Source organism: Haliotis rubra, unplaced genomic scaffold, assembly GCF_003918875.1.
Source record: "Haliotis rubra isolate DU_JTF1 unplaced genomic scaffold, ASM391887v1 Scf1062, whole genome shotgun sequence".
NCBI classification, from domain to species: domain Eukaryota; kingdom Metazoa; phylum Mollusca; class Gastropoda; order Lepetellida; family Haliotidae; genus Haliotis; species Haliotis rubra.
Window position 1 is genome coordinate 295,180 of NW_025764962.1, and position 12,728 is coordinate 307,907.

Consider the following 12,728-nt stretch of genomic DNA (forward strand, 5'->3'; position numbering starts at 1 on the left):
CATGCAACAAGTACAGTTACACATAACTAGTTCATAATAAGTTATTCTTATTACCACTGATGTATAAAACACTACATTATGGTTGTAATTTAACATGCAAATGATCAACTTAAATGATCATAGAGGTGATATTTAAATCACACATAGATAATTACATACATGATAAAAGATAATATGTACATACCCTGTGGGTGATACCGCGCTGTGCCTAAATACCCACACAAGTATTCTGTGTTAATGCATTCCTAAAACAAATAATAAGTACAATATTTTACTATGCCTACAATTAATAATGTAGTGTGGTAGTTATAACATGGGTTATTAGTGTGTTCTCGGCTATGCTGATTACATAGCCACAACACACCCGGCAGGTTGTGCCTGGCATGTGCAGCACATGCACTGCCTGCCTTTAGCCCTATAAAGGGAGTAGCTTCACAGCACTCCTTGTCTTTGGTCCACTGGTTCCCCAGAGGTGAGGACATTTATTTTAGTTGCTTGAGTCCTGGTAATCCAGACCAAGTATATAGGCTTTTTGGTTACATAGGAAATTAAGATATTTATTTGTTTTGGACATAGGCTCTGAAATCAGAGCCATGTCTCGTTAGGGTTTGGGGTTAAGTTAGACTGTTAGGAGTAGATTAGGTTAGGTTAGGTATTTAGGTTAGGATAGGTTTAGGTTTTTGTTAATAAATTATTGAGTTTCTCTTGTCCCTTTGTTATGTTTTTACCAGCAATGAGGCCTGATTCATAGAGCCTATTTGAAGTTGGCTGCTTTACCATCACCACATAAAAAAAGTACACAACGCAAGGTCCTAAACCCTATTATAGCCAACTTCAACTGTCACTGGGCAGGGAAGCCTATTACAGATTTGGTGCCGTGACCCGGATCAGGTTTCTCGTTGCTGGTAGGAATTTAATTTTATTCAGTTTCATTGTTGTGTCTGATAGTTGTTGATATGGATGTGTTAAGTCAAGAAGAGTTACTGGCCTTGGCTGATAATGGTATCCATAATCGGTTTGATGAGTCCGATGTTGGTTTAAGAGCTCAGTCCATCTTCTTGACATCTACACCTTTTGTTTCTTCGTCCAATAGAAATAGTATACTTGGGTTAGGAGTAGAGATGGAAGAAAGGCTGCAACAGAACTCCAGGACATCTGCAGGTGATTTGCGAACTGACCACTCAGTTCCATTTCAACCCCTGCGTGCCCATAGAGTTGTAGATAGGGTGTTGACAGATAGGGAGGTTGACGGGTTGAACTTGAATCGAACAGGAACCGGAAACCCGTCTGTTCGATTTTCAAGTCAAGTTGATGATGGTTCTAGTGTAGGGAATAGCAGGTTTCTATCCAGAACAGCGTATTTCCCTGAAGGCTTAACTGCAGATGATACCTTAAATCGTACCTATGTTAGCGATCCCAGTGAAACCATGCTCAAACATAGTTCACTTGCTAGGTCTCCTCATTCGGACTGTACGTCCAGATTGTTTTGATGGTGCATCCTGTGATTGGCAGGACTTCATAGTTCATTTTGAACAGGTCTCTGCATGGAACAAATGGACAAATGTAGAGAAGGCACAACAGCTAACAATGTGTTTAAGGGGTACTGCTCAAATGTTGTTAAGTAATCTTACAATTGGACAGTTGAATGATTACAATGCAGTCAAGAATGTTTTAGGTCAAAGGTTTAATCCTAGAGGTAGAAGTTTAGCCTTCAGATCAGAATTTAGAAACAGAAAACAAGGAAAGGATGAGTCCATAACTGAATTTGGGTACAAGCTCCGACGTTTAGGTTTGCTTGCTTATCCTGAGGCTTCTTACACATCCTTAGAACCACATCTGATTGACCAGTTTTTGAATGGTTTGACTAGTTTTAATATGAGAAAACATGTGTCCTTCTCACATCCTATCACGCTTGATGAAGCAATGTCCCATGCTGTTGAATATGAAGCCATAGAAGGTAGTCGAGCCAGAAAACCAGAGAATTATGATAGAGTAGGGGTTGTTGGTCACACATCTGAAGCTAGGATAGAAACTCAGAGTAACGTCAAGGAACCCTTAACTCTAGAGGCTATAGGAAAGTTGATCGACAAAAAGTTGGATCTTTTCAAAAAAGAAAGTCAGAGAAGGGAACCCCCTCGTTGCTATGTTTGTCATGACAAAGGTCATCTGAGAAATTCTTGTCCATATCTTGAAAAGTTAGGATTACCAACAAGTGCTGATAAGTCTGGAAATAGGTCGGGAAACTAGTAGATGCTGAGATTGAGGCCGCTATTTCAGCTCAGTTAGATAGGCCAGTTCCGACAAATAGAGATAGCATTGAGAATGATACCTTGTTAATACAGAATGAGCAGTCTGCATCCAGAGAGAAAATAGTTTTGCGCCCTTTAACACCTGAAAAGTGTCTCTATGCGCATGCTAAAGTTGAAGGAGGAAACTTTAGAGTTCTTGTTGATACAGGGTCCCCAGTTTCCATTATGTCACATGATGATTTCTGTATGCTTGGTTTGGAAGGAACACCTTTGGAGGTAGTCAACAAAGATTTTCATACAGCAAATGATACCCCCATGGTGGTACATGGTTCTGTTGGGTTGAAGTTTGTGATTGATTGTGTGGAATTTGAGCAAAACTTTGTAGTAGCAGATCTTGGATCACTTAGCAGTATTGTTGGAATGGATTTCCTGGAGCAGTATGATGGGGTAGTGTATGTAAAGAGGAAAGTTCTAGATACCTCACAGGGTGAACTATCACTTACCAAGCAGAAAACGCACAGTTGTTCAAGAATAAGAGTGCTTGAAACAGTGACTGTACCTGGGAATTCAGAAATGCTAGTTGAATGCAAGGTCGACAACCCTATCTCTTCTCAGAATGGTATAATTGAGCCAAATAAATATTGGCGTAGCAAAGGTCTCTTTGTAGCTAGAAGCTTAGTCCAGGGAAAGGACAACACTGTTGTTGTTTCTTTACTGAATATGAGCAATAAGAAGACTAAGATGGAAAGTAGCTCTGTAGTGGGAACGTTAAGCACAGTGGAACAGGTAGTCATGTGTGATGAAACTAGAAGCCCCAATGTAGGTTCTTCAGAGTTACCCTCACATTTGAAACCATTAGTTGACAAGAGTTCAGATGAGCTTTCTGTAGTACAGAAAACAGCAGTTGGGAACCTAGTGAAGGAGTTTGAAGATATATTTGTCAGTGAAGATGGTATCTTAGGTCAAACAGATGTTATTACACATAGCATTGACACAGGAGAGTCAAAGCCCATCAAATTACCGGCTAGGAGAGTACCCTTAGCTAGGAAGGAAGTGGTAGAGGAGGAAGTCGAGAAAATGCTGAAACAGAATATCATAGAACCTAGTGATAGTCCTTGGTCGGCTCCAGTGTGTTTAGTTACTAAACCAGATGGGTCAGTTAGGTTCTGTGTAGATTTTAGAAAAATCAATCAGGTCACACGTAAAGATGCATATCCTCTACCTAGAATTGATGAAACTCTAGAAACTTTGGGAGGGTCCAGATGGTTTTGTACCCTTGATTTAGCTTCAGGTTATTGGCAGGTCAAAATGGATCCAAAACATAAACATAAAACTGCTTTTTCCACACATATGGGTCTCCATCATTTTAATGTCATGCCTTTTGGACTTACCAATGCTCCAGCAACATTCGAGAGGCTAATGGATAATGTCTTAGGCAAACTTAGATGGAAAAAGTGCCTGTGCTATTTGGATGATGTTATTGTCTTTGGATCAACCTTTGACACTGCCCTCAGCAATCTAAGATCTGTGTTTGTTACATTTCGCCAAGCAAACTTGAAGTTGAAATCAAAGAAGTGTACCTTATTCCAAACAGAAGTTAAGTTCTTAGGGCATATAGTTTCCGCCAAGGGAATAACATGTACCCCAGACAAAGTAAGCTCTGTAGAATCATGGCCCCAGCCCAGAAGTAGGTCAGAGGTTCGAAGCTTTTTAGGTCTTGTTGGCTATTATAGGCACTTCATTCCTAACTTCTCTGAAAAAGCATTTCCTCTGGTTAGACTCACTAGAAAAGGTGTCCCCTATAAGTGGTGTGATGGCTGTGAGTCAGCTTTTCTCCAGTTAAAGCACTGTCTTACTCAAGCACCAATACTTTCATTTCCTGAGAACGATGGGTTGTTCATTTTAGACACAGATGCCAGTGCTTTTGGTATGGGCGCCGTTTTGTCGCAAGTTCAAAATGGGGAAGAACGTGTTTTGTCGTACGCAAGTAAAACTCTTGATCCTGCCCAAAGAAACTATTGTACAACCAAGCGAGAACTCTTAGCAGTTGTGAATTTCTTGAAGCACTATAGGCACTACCTTTATGGTAGGAACTTCCTGTTACGCACTGATCATGCTCCCCTAGTCTGGCTAAAGAATTTCAAAGATCCAGAAGGCATTCTTGCTAGGTGGTTGAGCGTTATTGAAACGTATCAGTTTGAAATTCAGTACAGGTCAGGTTCAAAACACAGGAATGCAGACGCCATGTCTCGCAAGCCAGTTAGAAAGTGTAAAAATGAGGAATGTCCTGATTGCAGTATCAGTTCCTGCAGAAACCAGTCAAGTTCTGAGCATGTTTGTCCCATACAAGTAGCTTCAGGAGACAATAGTTCTGATGGTAGGGATAGTTCATCAAGGTCATTGGGGTCAAATGTCTCAAACTGGTTACCAGTTTGGACAAGAGATGAACTACTTGAAGCCCAGAACAAGGATGTTGGGATAGGTCCCATACTGAAGTGTCTTTCTGAAAGTAAAGAACAGCCATCTAGAGAGCAAATTGTCAATTTTAGCTCCGATGCTAGAACTTTATGGGGTCAGTGGAATGTGTTACAGATTGAAAATGGCCTACTTTACAGAAAGGTAGAATCTGATTTCTTTGGTCCACGTCTACAGCTAGTAGCTCCAGGTCTTGTACGAGAGGACATATTTCAGCATTTGCACACAAGTCGTACCGGTGGTCATTTCGGTAGAGACAGAACTCTTAAGTCCTTAAAAATGAGGTTTTACTGGCCCTGTATGTCTAGTGATGTCAAACGCTGGTGCAGGAGTTGTGATTGGTGTGCTCGTTGTAAACCAGGCCCTGGCCGTGGTAAAGCACCATTGAAACAATTTGTTGCTCGGGCTCCAATGGAATGTTTAGCTATTGATATTGTTGGCCCTTTGCCAATCAGTAGGAATGGGAACGAATATATCATGGTGGTAGGTGATTATTACACCAAGTGGAAGGAGGCATTCGCTCTCAGTGATCATACCGCTCAGACAGTAGCTGATAAGCTGGTAACAGAGGTTATTAGTCGTTTTGGATGTCCACAACAAATCCATACTGATCAGGGAAGGGAGTTTGAATCCAATCTGTTTGCTTGTTTATGCCGCTTGCTTGGAATAGAGAAAACTAGAACGACTCCATATTGCCCGCAATCAGATGGTCTTGTAGAGCGTTTCAACAGAACTCTTAAGCAAATGTTGTCCATTTACTCAAACAATGAGCCACTAGATTAGGACGATCACCTTCCATACATTGTAATGGCATATCGTGCTACAGAGCATAAAAGCACAAGCTGCTCGCCTAACCTCATGATGTTGGGCAGGGAAATTAGGTTACCAATAGATGTTATGGTTGGCAATCCTCCTCAAACACAACGGAATAGATGCCCAGTAGAGTATGTGGAGTGGGTGAGGGAAACAATGCAGGATATTTTCCAGTATGCAAATGAGCAACTAGGTAAAGCAGCAGTTGCACAAAAGAAGAATTATGACCAGGGGTTGAAAACCAGATCTTTTGACATAGGCACATTTGTCTGGAGGTGGTATCCACCAAAGGCAAATAAAAAGTTAGGATTAGGTTGGGACGGCCCATATTTAGTTGTTGACAAGCTGTCAGATTTGGTTTTACGGGTCCAGAAGTCTCAAACCAGTCCTGTGGTCAGTGTCCACATTGACCATTTGAAAGCCTATGAAGGAGTCTCAGCTCCTCCCAATTGGTTAAAGGGAGTAGAAAACCCCTCACACAATGAAAGTGATATGCCACAAACTTACCCTGATTCAGACCAAGACACTTTTGTAGATACTGTAAATATGGATGCAGATGTTCACAATGATGATATGAGTCAAACACCAGCACTTAGAACTCGTGTGGGGAGGCTTGTAAAACCTAGAATAAGGTATTCCCCTTAGCCTAGTGTAACGTCTTATCGGTTCAGATGTAACAAGTGTTGTTCTGGGGGAAGAGGATCTTGGTAATGTGATGTTCAACTTGTAGCACATTGACCCACCTGTTGTCCATATGTTTGTCTCAGCCTGAGGGAATCAATGGTTTGGGGCAGTAGTTAGGTGCTGCATGGTTTGATTACTTGGGTGCGAGGCAACAATGGGGTATATAGGGGCCTGTTGTTCATTTCTTTTATTGGGGTTTTCTTCTCATGAATAGGGCTGGTTAAATCTTTACCTTTAGTTTTTTTCAGAAACACGAACCATTTGTGCAGTAAAAGCTACCCCTACGGTTGTAATATAGGAAACTTAAACGCATTTTATTTTAAGATCTCCATTTTGGTTCTCGGTTTTGAAAACTGATAACTTTTATATTCAGATGGAGATATTGGTAAAGGAAAGGAAGAATTAGAGTTGTTTTTGGAGGGTGAGAGGCCACTGTGGCCAGATAAGGGGATGGCTTGTCCTGTGGAAATGTGTTCGACCCTGCACTTCCGTGCCTTTGGGAGACTATTGGATCATTGGATTGACCGACACAAACCTAAGCGAGTCCATGCCAAATGTCCGTCATGTGGACACATCTTCACGGAGTGAAAAGGGCAAGGAAGCATGCCCAAAGGTACAACCCGCCTGTCACACTTGAGAAAGTGGAGGTAGAAAACTTTCGTTACATCGATCCTGGCGATGCCCTTCTTCCAAGACGGGTGCGGATGCTACCCCCTGGACGGGAGTCCCTCAAGAAAGAAGAGGCCGCCAGACGTCACAGCCTCCCTTTCAGAGACATCCCTGCAGAGGACCTTCAGACAGAAATGGATGCCATTCTTGAGAGCCTTCCGGATCCTCCTACCGACTGACCTCAAGTTCGCGTTTGTGATTCGCGATTGTCGCATTTGATGTGTATTTGTATAAATGAAATAATTGTTATGTTGTGTTCATATGTGGGGTTATAATTGGGAAGTAGTTTGGTGTAACTGGGAGTAAAGTTATTAGTTAATAACTTTGTTTAAGGGGGGAGGAATGTGGTAGTTTAGGATATTTCGGGTAAAGTTTGAGTTCTATTTTGGGGTTGGGTTAATATAACATGGGTTATTAGTGTGTTCTCGGCTATGCTGATTACATAGCCACAACACACCCGGCAGGTTGTGCCTGGCATGTGCAGCACATGCACTGCCTGCCTTTAGCCCTATAAAGGGAGTAGCTTCACAGCACTCCTTGTCTTTGGTCCACTGGTTCCCCAGAGGTGAGGACATTTATTTTAGTTGCTTGAGTCCTGGTAATCCAGACCAAGTATATAGGCTTTTTGGTTACATAGGAAATTAAGATATTTATTTGTTTTGGACATAGGCTCTGAAATCAGAGCCATGTCTCGTTAGGGTTTGGGGTTAAGTTAGACTGTTAGGAGTAGATTAGGTTAGGTTAGGTATTTAGGTTAGGATAGGTTTAGGTTTTTGTTAATAAATTATTGAGTTTCTCTTGTCCCTTTGTTATGTTTTTACCAGCAATGAGGCCTGATTCATAGAGCCTATTTGAAGTTGGCTGCTTTACCATCACCACATAAAAAAAGTACACAACGCAAGGTCCTAAACCCTATTATAGCCAACTTCAACTGTCACTGGGCAGGGAAGCCTATTACAGTAGAAAGAAACTTCTTGTTCAACATTACATTCAAACTACCAATCAAATCATGCTCTCACACATTCATACATTTAGACACTTCATATTGATAAATTAAAAGGTACATTGGCTACTTGATATAAAATAGTAATATTTACAACAGTTTATATTATTTATAACATATTTAATGGATAGTTGAGATTCTATTTAGGTTAATATAAAGTAAATGTCTAACCTGAGCTGTGCTGAGTTGCTTGTCCTGTGCAGAGCTGTTAGCAGTGTGACTAAAAAGTGTGCAAGTGCTAAGGAGGAAAGCTGTAGTTACATAATATTAATCAAATTGGAAGCTGAGGGCTATTGTATTGAAAGCTAGACTGTTGAGGCCCTTAACAGACCAACTGCTTGGATAAGTATCCCAAGCACATAAACTAATGAACACAAAAACAATTTGAAGTGATAAATATAAAACTTTATTGCTAAAACTATAAACACAATCTCCTGTTACACAAACATCACATATTCACACAAAAATACAGGACCTATTCACATAAATACACACCATGCATTCACACAAATAGACACCATGAATCCAAACAAATACACACTGTGTATCCACACAAATACACACCATGTATCCACACAAATACATACCGTGTATCCACACAAATACACACTGTGAATCCACACAGATACACACCATGTATCCACACAGATACACACCATGTATCCACACAAATACACACTGTGCATCCACACAAATACACAATATGTATCCACACAAATACACACCATGTATCCACACAAATACACAGTGTATCCACACAAATTGACACCATGTATCCACACAAATACACACCATGTATCCACACAAATTGACACCATGTATCCACACAAATACACACCGTCTATCCACACAAATACACACCATGTATCCACACAAATACACACCGTGTATCCACACAAATACACACCGTGTATCCACACAAATATATGTATTCCTGAAAAGAGACATCATGAATCCACACAACCAGACCTGTATTTACACTTTAAGAATGGTATAAACAAACAGATGTGGATGATCTCCTGAAACAATCAGTCTGTCCAATGACATTGCTAAACACCGAGGTGACTCCAGATTATCACTCAACGTTGAATGGACACAAAGCTGTTCACCCCCTTGGCCAAACACATGGATTTGATTCTGTCTCGAATTGGCAACATACAAGTTGTTCCACCTGTCCATACAGGTGCCCTCTGGGAACCAATCTGCGATATCTGGAGGTCTGAAGACTTGAGTTACGTTACCATACTTCTGGATCTGTGACACGGCTCCTGGACAACTGTACAGGATATCCTCATCAGTGGTCAGAGACATGGCTGTTATTGGGCCAGGAACAGGAGCCCGTCTCGTGGACATCAGTTCACCATAGATACTGTACACCAGCACCAGGTTCTCAGGAAGATTCCCGACCATAAACGATGAATCTGTGTATTTGCACAGAATCAGTCCACGATAGGCTGATTTATCAATAGTCAGCTCTACTACCATCTGGGTTCGTAGAGATTTATCAGCAATGTAGATACAAGAGCCACAAATATAAACAACCACATGCCCAAGATGGACAAGGGCATGAGCAGGTATGTTGTCCTTCAATACATTCTTGGTCATATTTGTTGAATGTCCTTTCTTGTCAATCAGCCGAATCTTCTTGTTGCCGTTGTCTGCAATGGTTGTATTACCTGAGGCAACTGCCAAACCTTTAATCTCCGGATCTGTTTTATCATTCACCACCCTCAAATGATAGTGGTTTGTCTTTTGGAGTCTGAGAGCTCTGACATTGCTTTGACCTGGGCCTCTAGTGTTTTCAGGGGGAGCAGATTGGGCATAATGTCCATCCTGAGGTGACCGCTTCTCCGCAAGAACTGTGTCAGCCACAAGGACACTGCATCCTTGAGAGGCTGGCTCTTCATATTTTGCCAATCTGGACCCAATGCCAGAACCAGACTCTTTGCTTCTGACAGTGGTTTGAGATCCTGGAAGACTGTTTGTCAACTGCGTTCCTCCTTTACCGACTATCACCACAGATTTGGTCAGTTGGAATCCATCCTCAGATTCCTCAAGTGATGTATCATCATGTGTGGAATAACCTGACGTGCCTTCAGTATCATTATTATGCACTGTGTCAGTCAAGATTCCATCACCACAGATATTCATCTGATCCTTTGTAGGCAGGTGTTGCTTGTTGGCTCCGACTTTACCTTGTGGTCTGGTGGGCCGAGCTTGTTTCTGGGTGGAAGTGTCTTCAGCATTGCATGACCTGACTGACTGCTTGCCACCTGGATGAGCTGAAGTGATCTGACCTCCATTTGCATAATCTGACAAGACAACTCTTTCCTTGCTCTCTTCTTGCACCAGATGTGGACTGACAAATGACTGTTTTATACCGATAACAGAGCTATTTGGAAAATCACACTTCACATTGAACCTGGGTATCTTCCATTTGTTTTCAAAAGCTAGCATCGAATCCTGTAATTGTTGACTTTCTTTGAAACATTTCTCAAGATCATTGCAAAGAAGAAGCAAGTGGAGATTCTCTCTGGCTTCAAGAACTGAGTGTGTAAGCGACAACACTTTTGGGCATAGTTTTGTAATTTGATCCAATTTGTAGTTCATCGTACTGACAAGGAGGAGCTGATTCTCACACAAGCGTGTCACCTTATCTACAGCCTTTTGCTCCTGTTCGTGAATCAAACCTACTATAGCCTGAGTCTTCTCCCGCAGTATTTTTAGAGTGTCTTCTCGGGATGCAATAATACTCTCATGCCGACTGCTGCTCATTTCAAGCACTGATGTGATCTCAGTGAGGTAAGTTTCAAGTTTTACCGATTGTTCTTCCAGCTGTTTCCCACACTGTCTGGCAGCTTCTTGTAACGGTAGGATCTCATGACATTTGTGTTCAAACAGAAGACACAATTCGCACACCAGTTTGCCACAAGTCTGGCAGAAGTAAGTACACGTGGCTCCCTTGTGTGTCGTGTTACTACAGGGCAGGGGTGCCTGTGCCTCAGCTACCACAAACTTCCCACTCCTCACATCTTCAATAGGTACCACCCTATGATCATGTGTGATCCTTGATGCACAGTGTCCTTTCTGGCAGACATAACACAGAACATCGCCACAGTCGAGACACTGGTGGGTCGCTTCATTGTGCAGGTTTCGTAAACAACAAATGCTACAGGAGCTTGTTTCCGTCTTCGATACATTTTTTCCAAAATATTGAAAGGCTTGACTCATACACGTATTCAGTTGTAATCGAAGATCATCATGTACTTCTGATGAAGTGACTTGTGTGTTACAAACTGGACACAACGTGACTGATTTCCCATCCTTTGTTCGATCACCAGCTTTGAGACAGGTTTTGCAGATACCATGGTAACAGGATAATATCACAAGCTCCTGCAGTTCGTCACAGTTGCTGCAACACAGGTTTTTCAAAACGAAGTTTGATGCCATCGTTTCCGCCCTTACTGTTTGTGTTGTGGTACACTGAATTCTGAAATAAGTAAAAGCAATGTAGCATTAAAATAATGTATATCAGTACAATATCTGTTTGAGACCAATATATGAAATATCTATTGCTCTAGGCGAAAAATTGAAATGTGCAAACTGGTCCCATAAAGTTGAATTATGCACATCATCTTGTAGAGCCCCTACTTTGTTCATGTTTGTTGATGATTGTTTGCATGACTGATTACATGTAACACAGGGATTATTAATGTACGATGGTAAAGAGTTAGCAGGGAGGTATTGGGTGTGGAAAGATTTGTACATGCTGTTTGTGAATGTAGACATAAATATTAGGTTGTAAAACTGGGGCCATTATGGATCACCATCAATGAAATAAAGAAATACATTCTGATCTGGAGATACGGGAGATATTGACAGAGATTTTAAAATATTTGTTCTTAAATGCTGCCAATTAGAGACGTAAGAGTTATGTTTGTACGATGGCTTAAAACGACAGAGGCCGTTTTCGTTGGGTACCGTTTTCGCTGGGTACCGCTTTCGTTTTCACCTTTCACAGTTCAGAGCAAAAGGTGTCAAGAGAGTGTACTGACATTAAAGTAATTCACCCATGTAAGATAGCAGTGCCACCATAGAAATTATGTGGTGGTAAATGAAACTTTTAAAATGTTTCAAATACACACCATGACCAGATATAAAGCGTTTTCTTAAGTTTCGAATTTCTGAAACAGCGGCGTTGTGGTGTAAGTTTGTTGGGGCACATTGGGCTTTTTAAAATGTGTCCATTCTTACATCTCGGAAGGTAACCTCGCGTAGATCATATCCAACTGGTACAACCGGCGGGATGACTTAATATTTAACGTCCTATTTTCGTTTTAACAACTTCCTGAAATCGTTGTAAGCGAGATGAGCCGGGCCGATCTAACTTTATCAATGTAACAATCGTTGTCAGTCATTCATATTCGGCTATATCTTGTATTCTTATGACAATGATCTATCGTAGAAAGTAAACTTCATGAAAAAGCTGACATACCTGTGTCAAATATGTGAAATGTGAGACGGCTTACTCGCTAACGTTCGCGATGTAACGGATCGCACTGGTCTAAGCGGAAAACGGCCATTGTAGAAAATGGCCAAATGGACTTTGACAAAACGGCCACAAGTTTTGTTTATTCTGTTAGCCTACGGGTCCAACTTGAAAAACTTGAGGTATCGATCATTTGGTGAGACAGTCTCAAATTTTATAACAGTAGGTTTGTCTTCAAACTCTAGCACGACTTTGGAAACTACACGATATTGGTTAATCGGTGGTCTCAAATCAGAATGATAACAAGGAATGAATGATAACTAGGAATAATAATTAGGAGAGTAAC

The 12,728-nt window shown here is 41.3% G+C and overlaps 1 protein-coding gene and 1 long non-coding RNA gene across 2 annotated transcripts; one reads left to right on the forward strand and one right to left on the reverse strand.

Moving 5' to 3' along the window:
- Positions 1-217: 217 nt before the first annotated feature.
- Positions 218-8,188, forward strand: LOC124278673. The gene is made up of 3 exons (XR_006899148.1): positions 218-297; positions 666-670; positions 7,858-8,188. It is a non-coding gene; the product is annotated as an uncharacterized LOC124278673 (long non-coding RNA).
- Positions 8,189-8,283: 95 nt separating this feature from the next.
- Positions 8,284-12,453, reverse strand: LOC124278662. Its single transcript, XM_046714437.1, has 2 exons — positions 12,389-12,453; positions 8,284-11,383 (listed from the first exon to the last, which is right to left on the reverse strand). Exon 2 carries the CDS (start codon positions 11,341-11,343, stop codon positions 8,869-8,871), a length of 2,475 nt encoding a protein of 824 aa, XP_046570393.1. The 5' UTR covers positions 11,344-11,383; positions 12,389-12,453; the 3' UTR covers positions 8,284-8,868.
- Positions 12,454-12,728: the final 275 nt, after the last annotated feature.

Bases quoted from the DNA above. Each gene is read 5' to 3' on its own strand.
- LOC124278662 (XM_046714437.1), bottom strand. From the start codon at position 11,343: ATGGCATCAAACTTCGTTTTGAAAAACCTGTGTTGCAGCAACTGTGAC.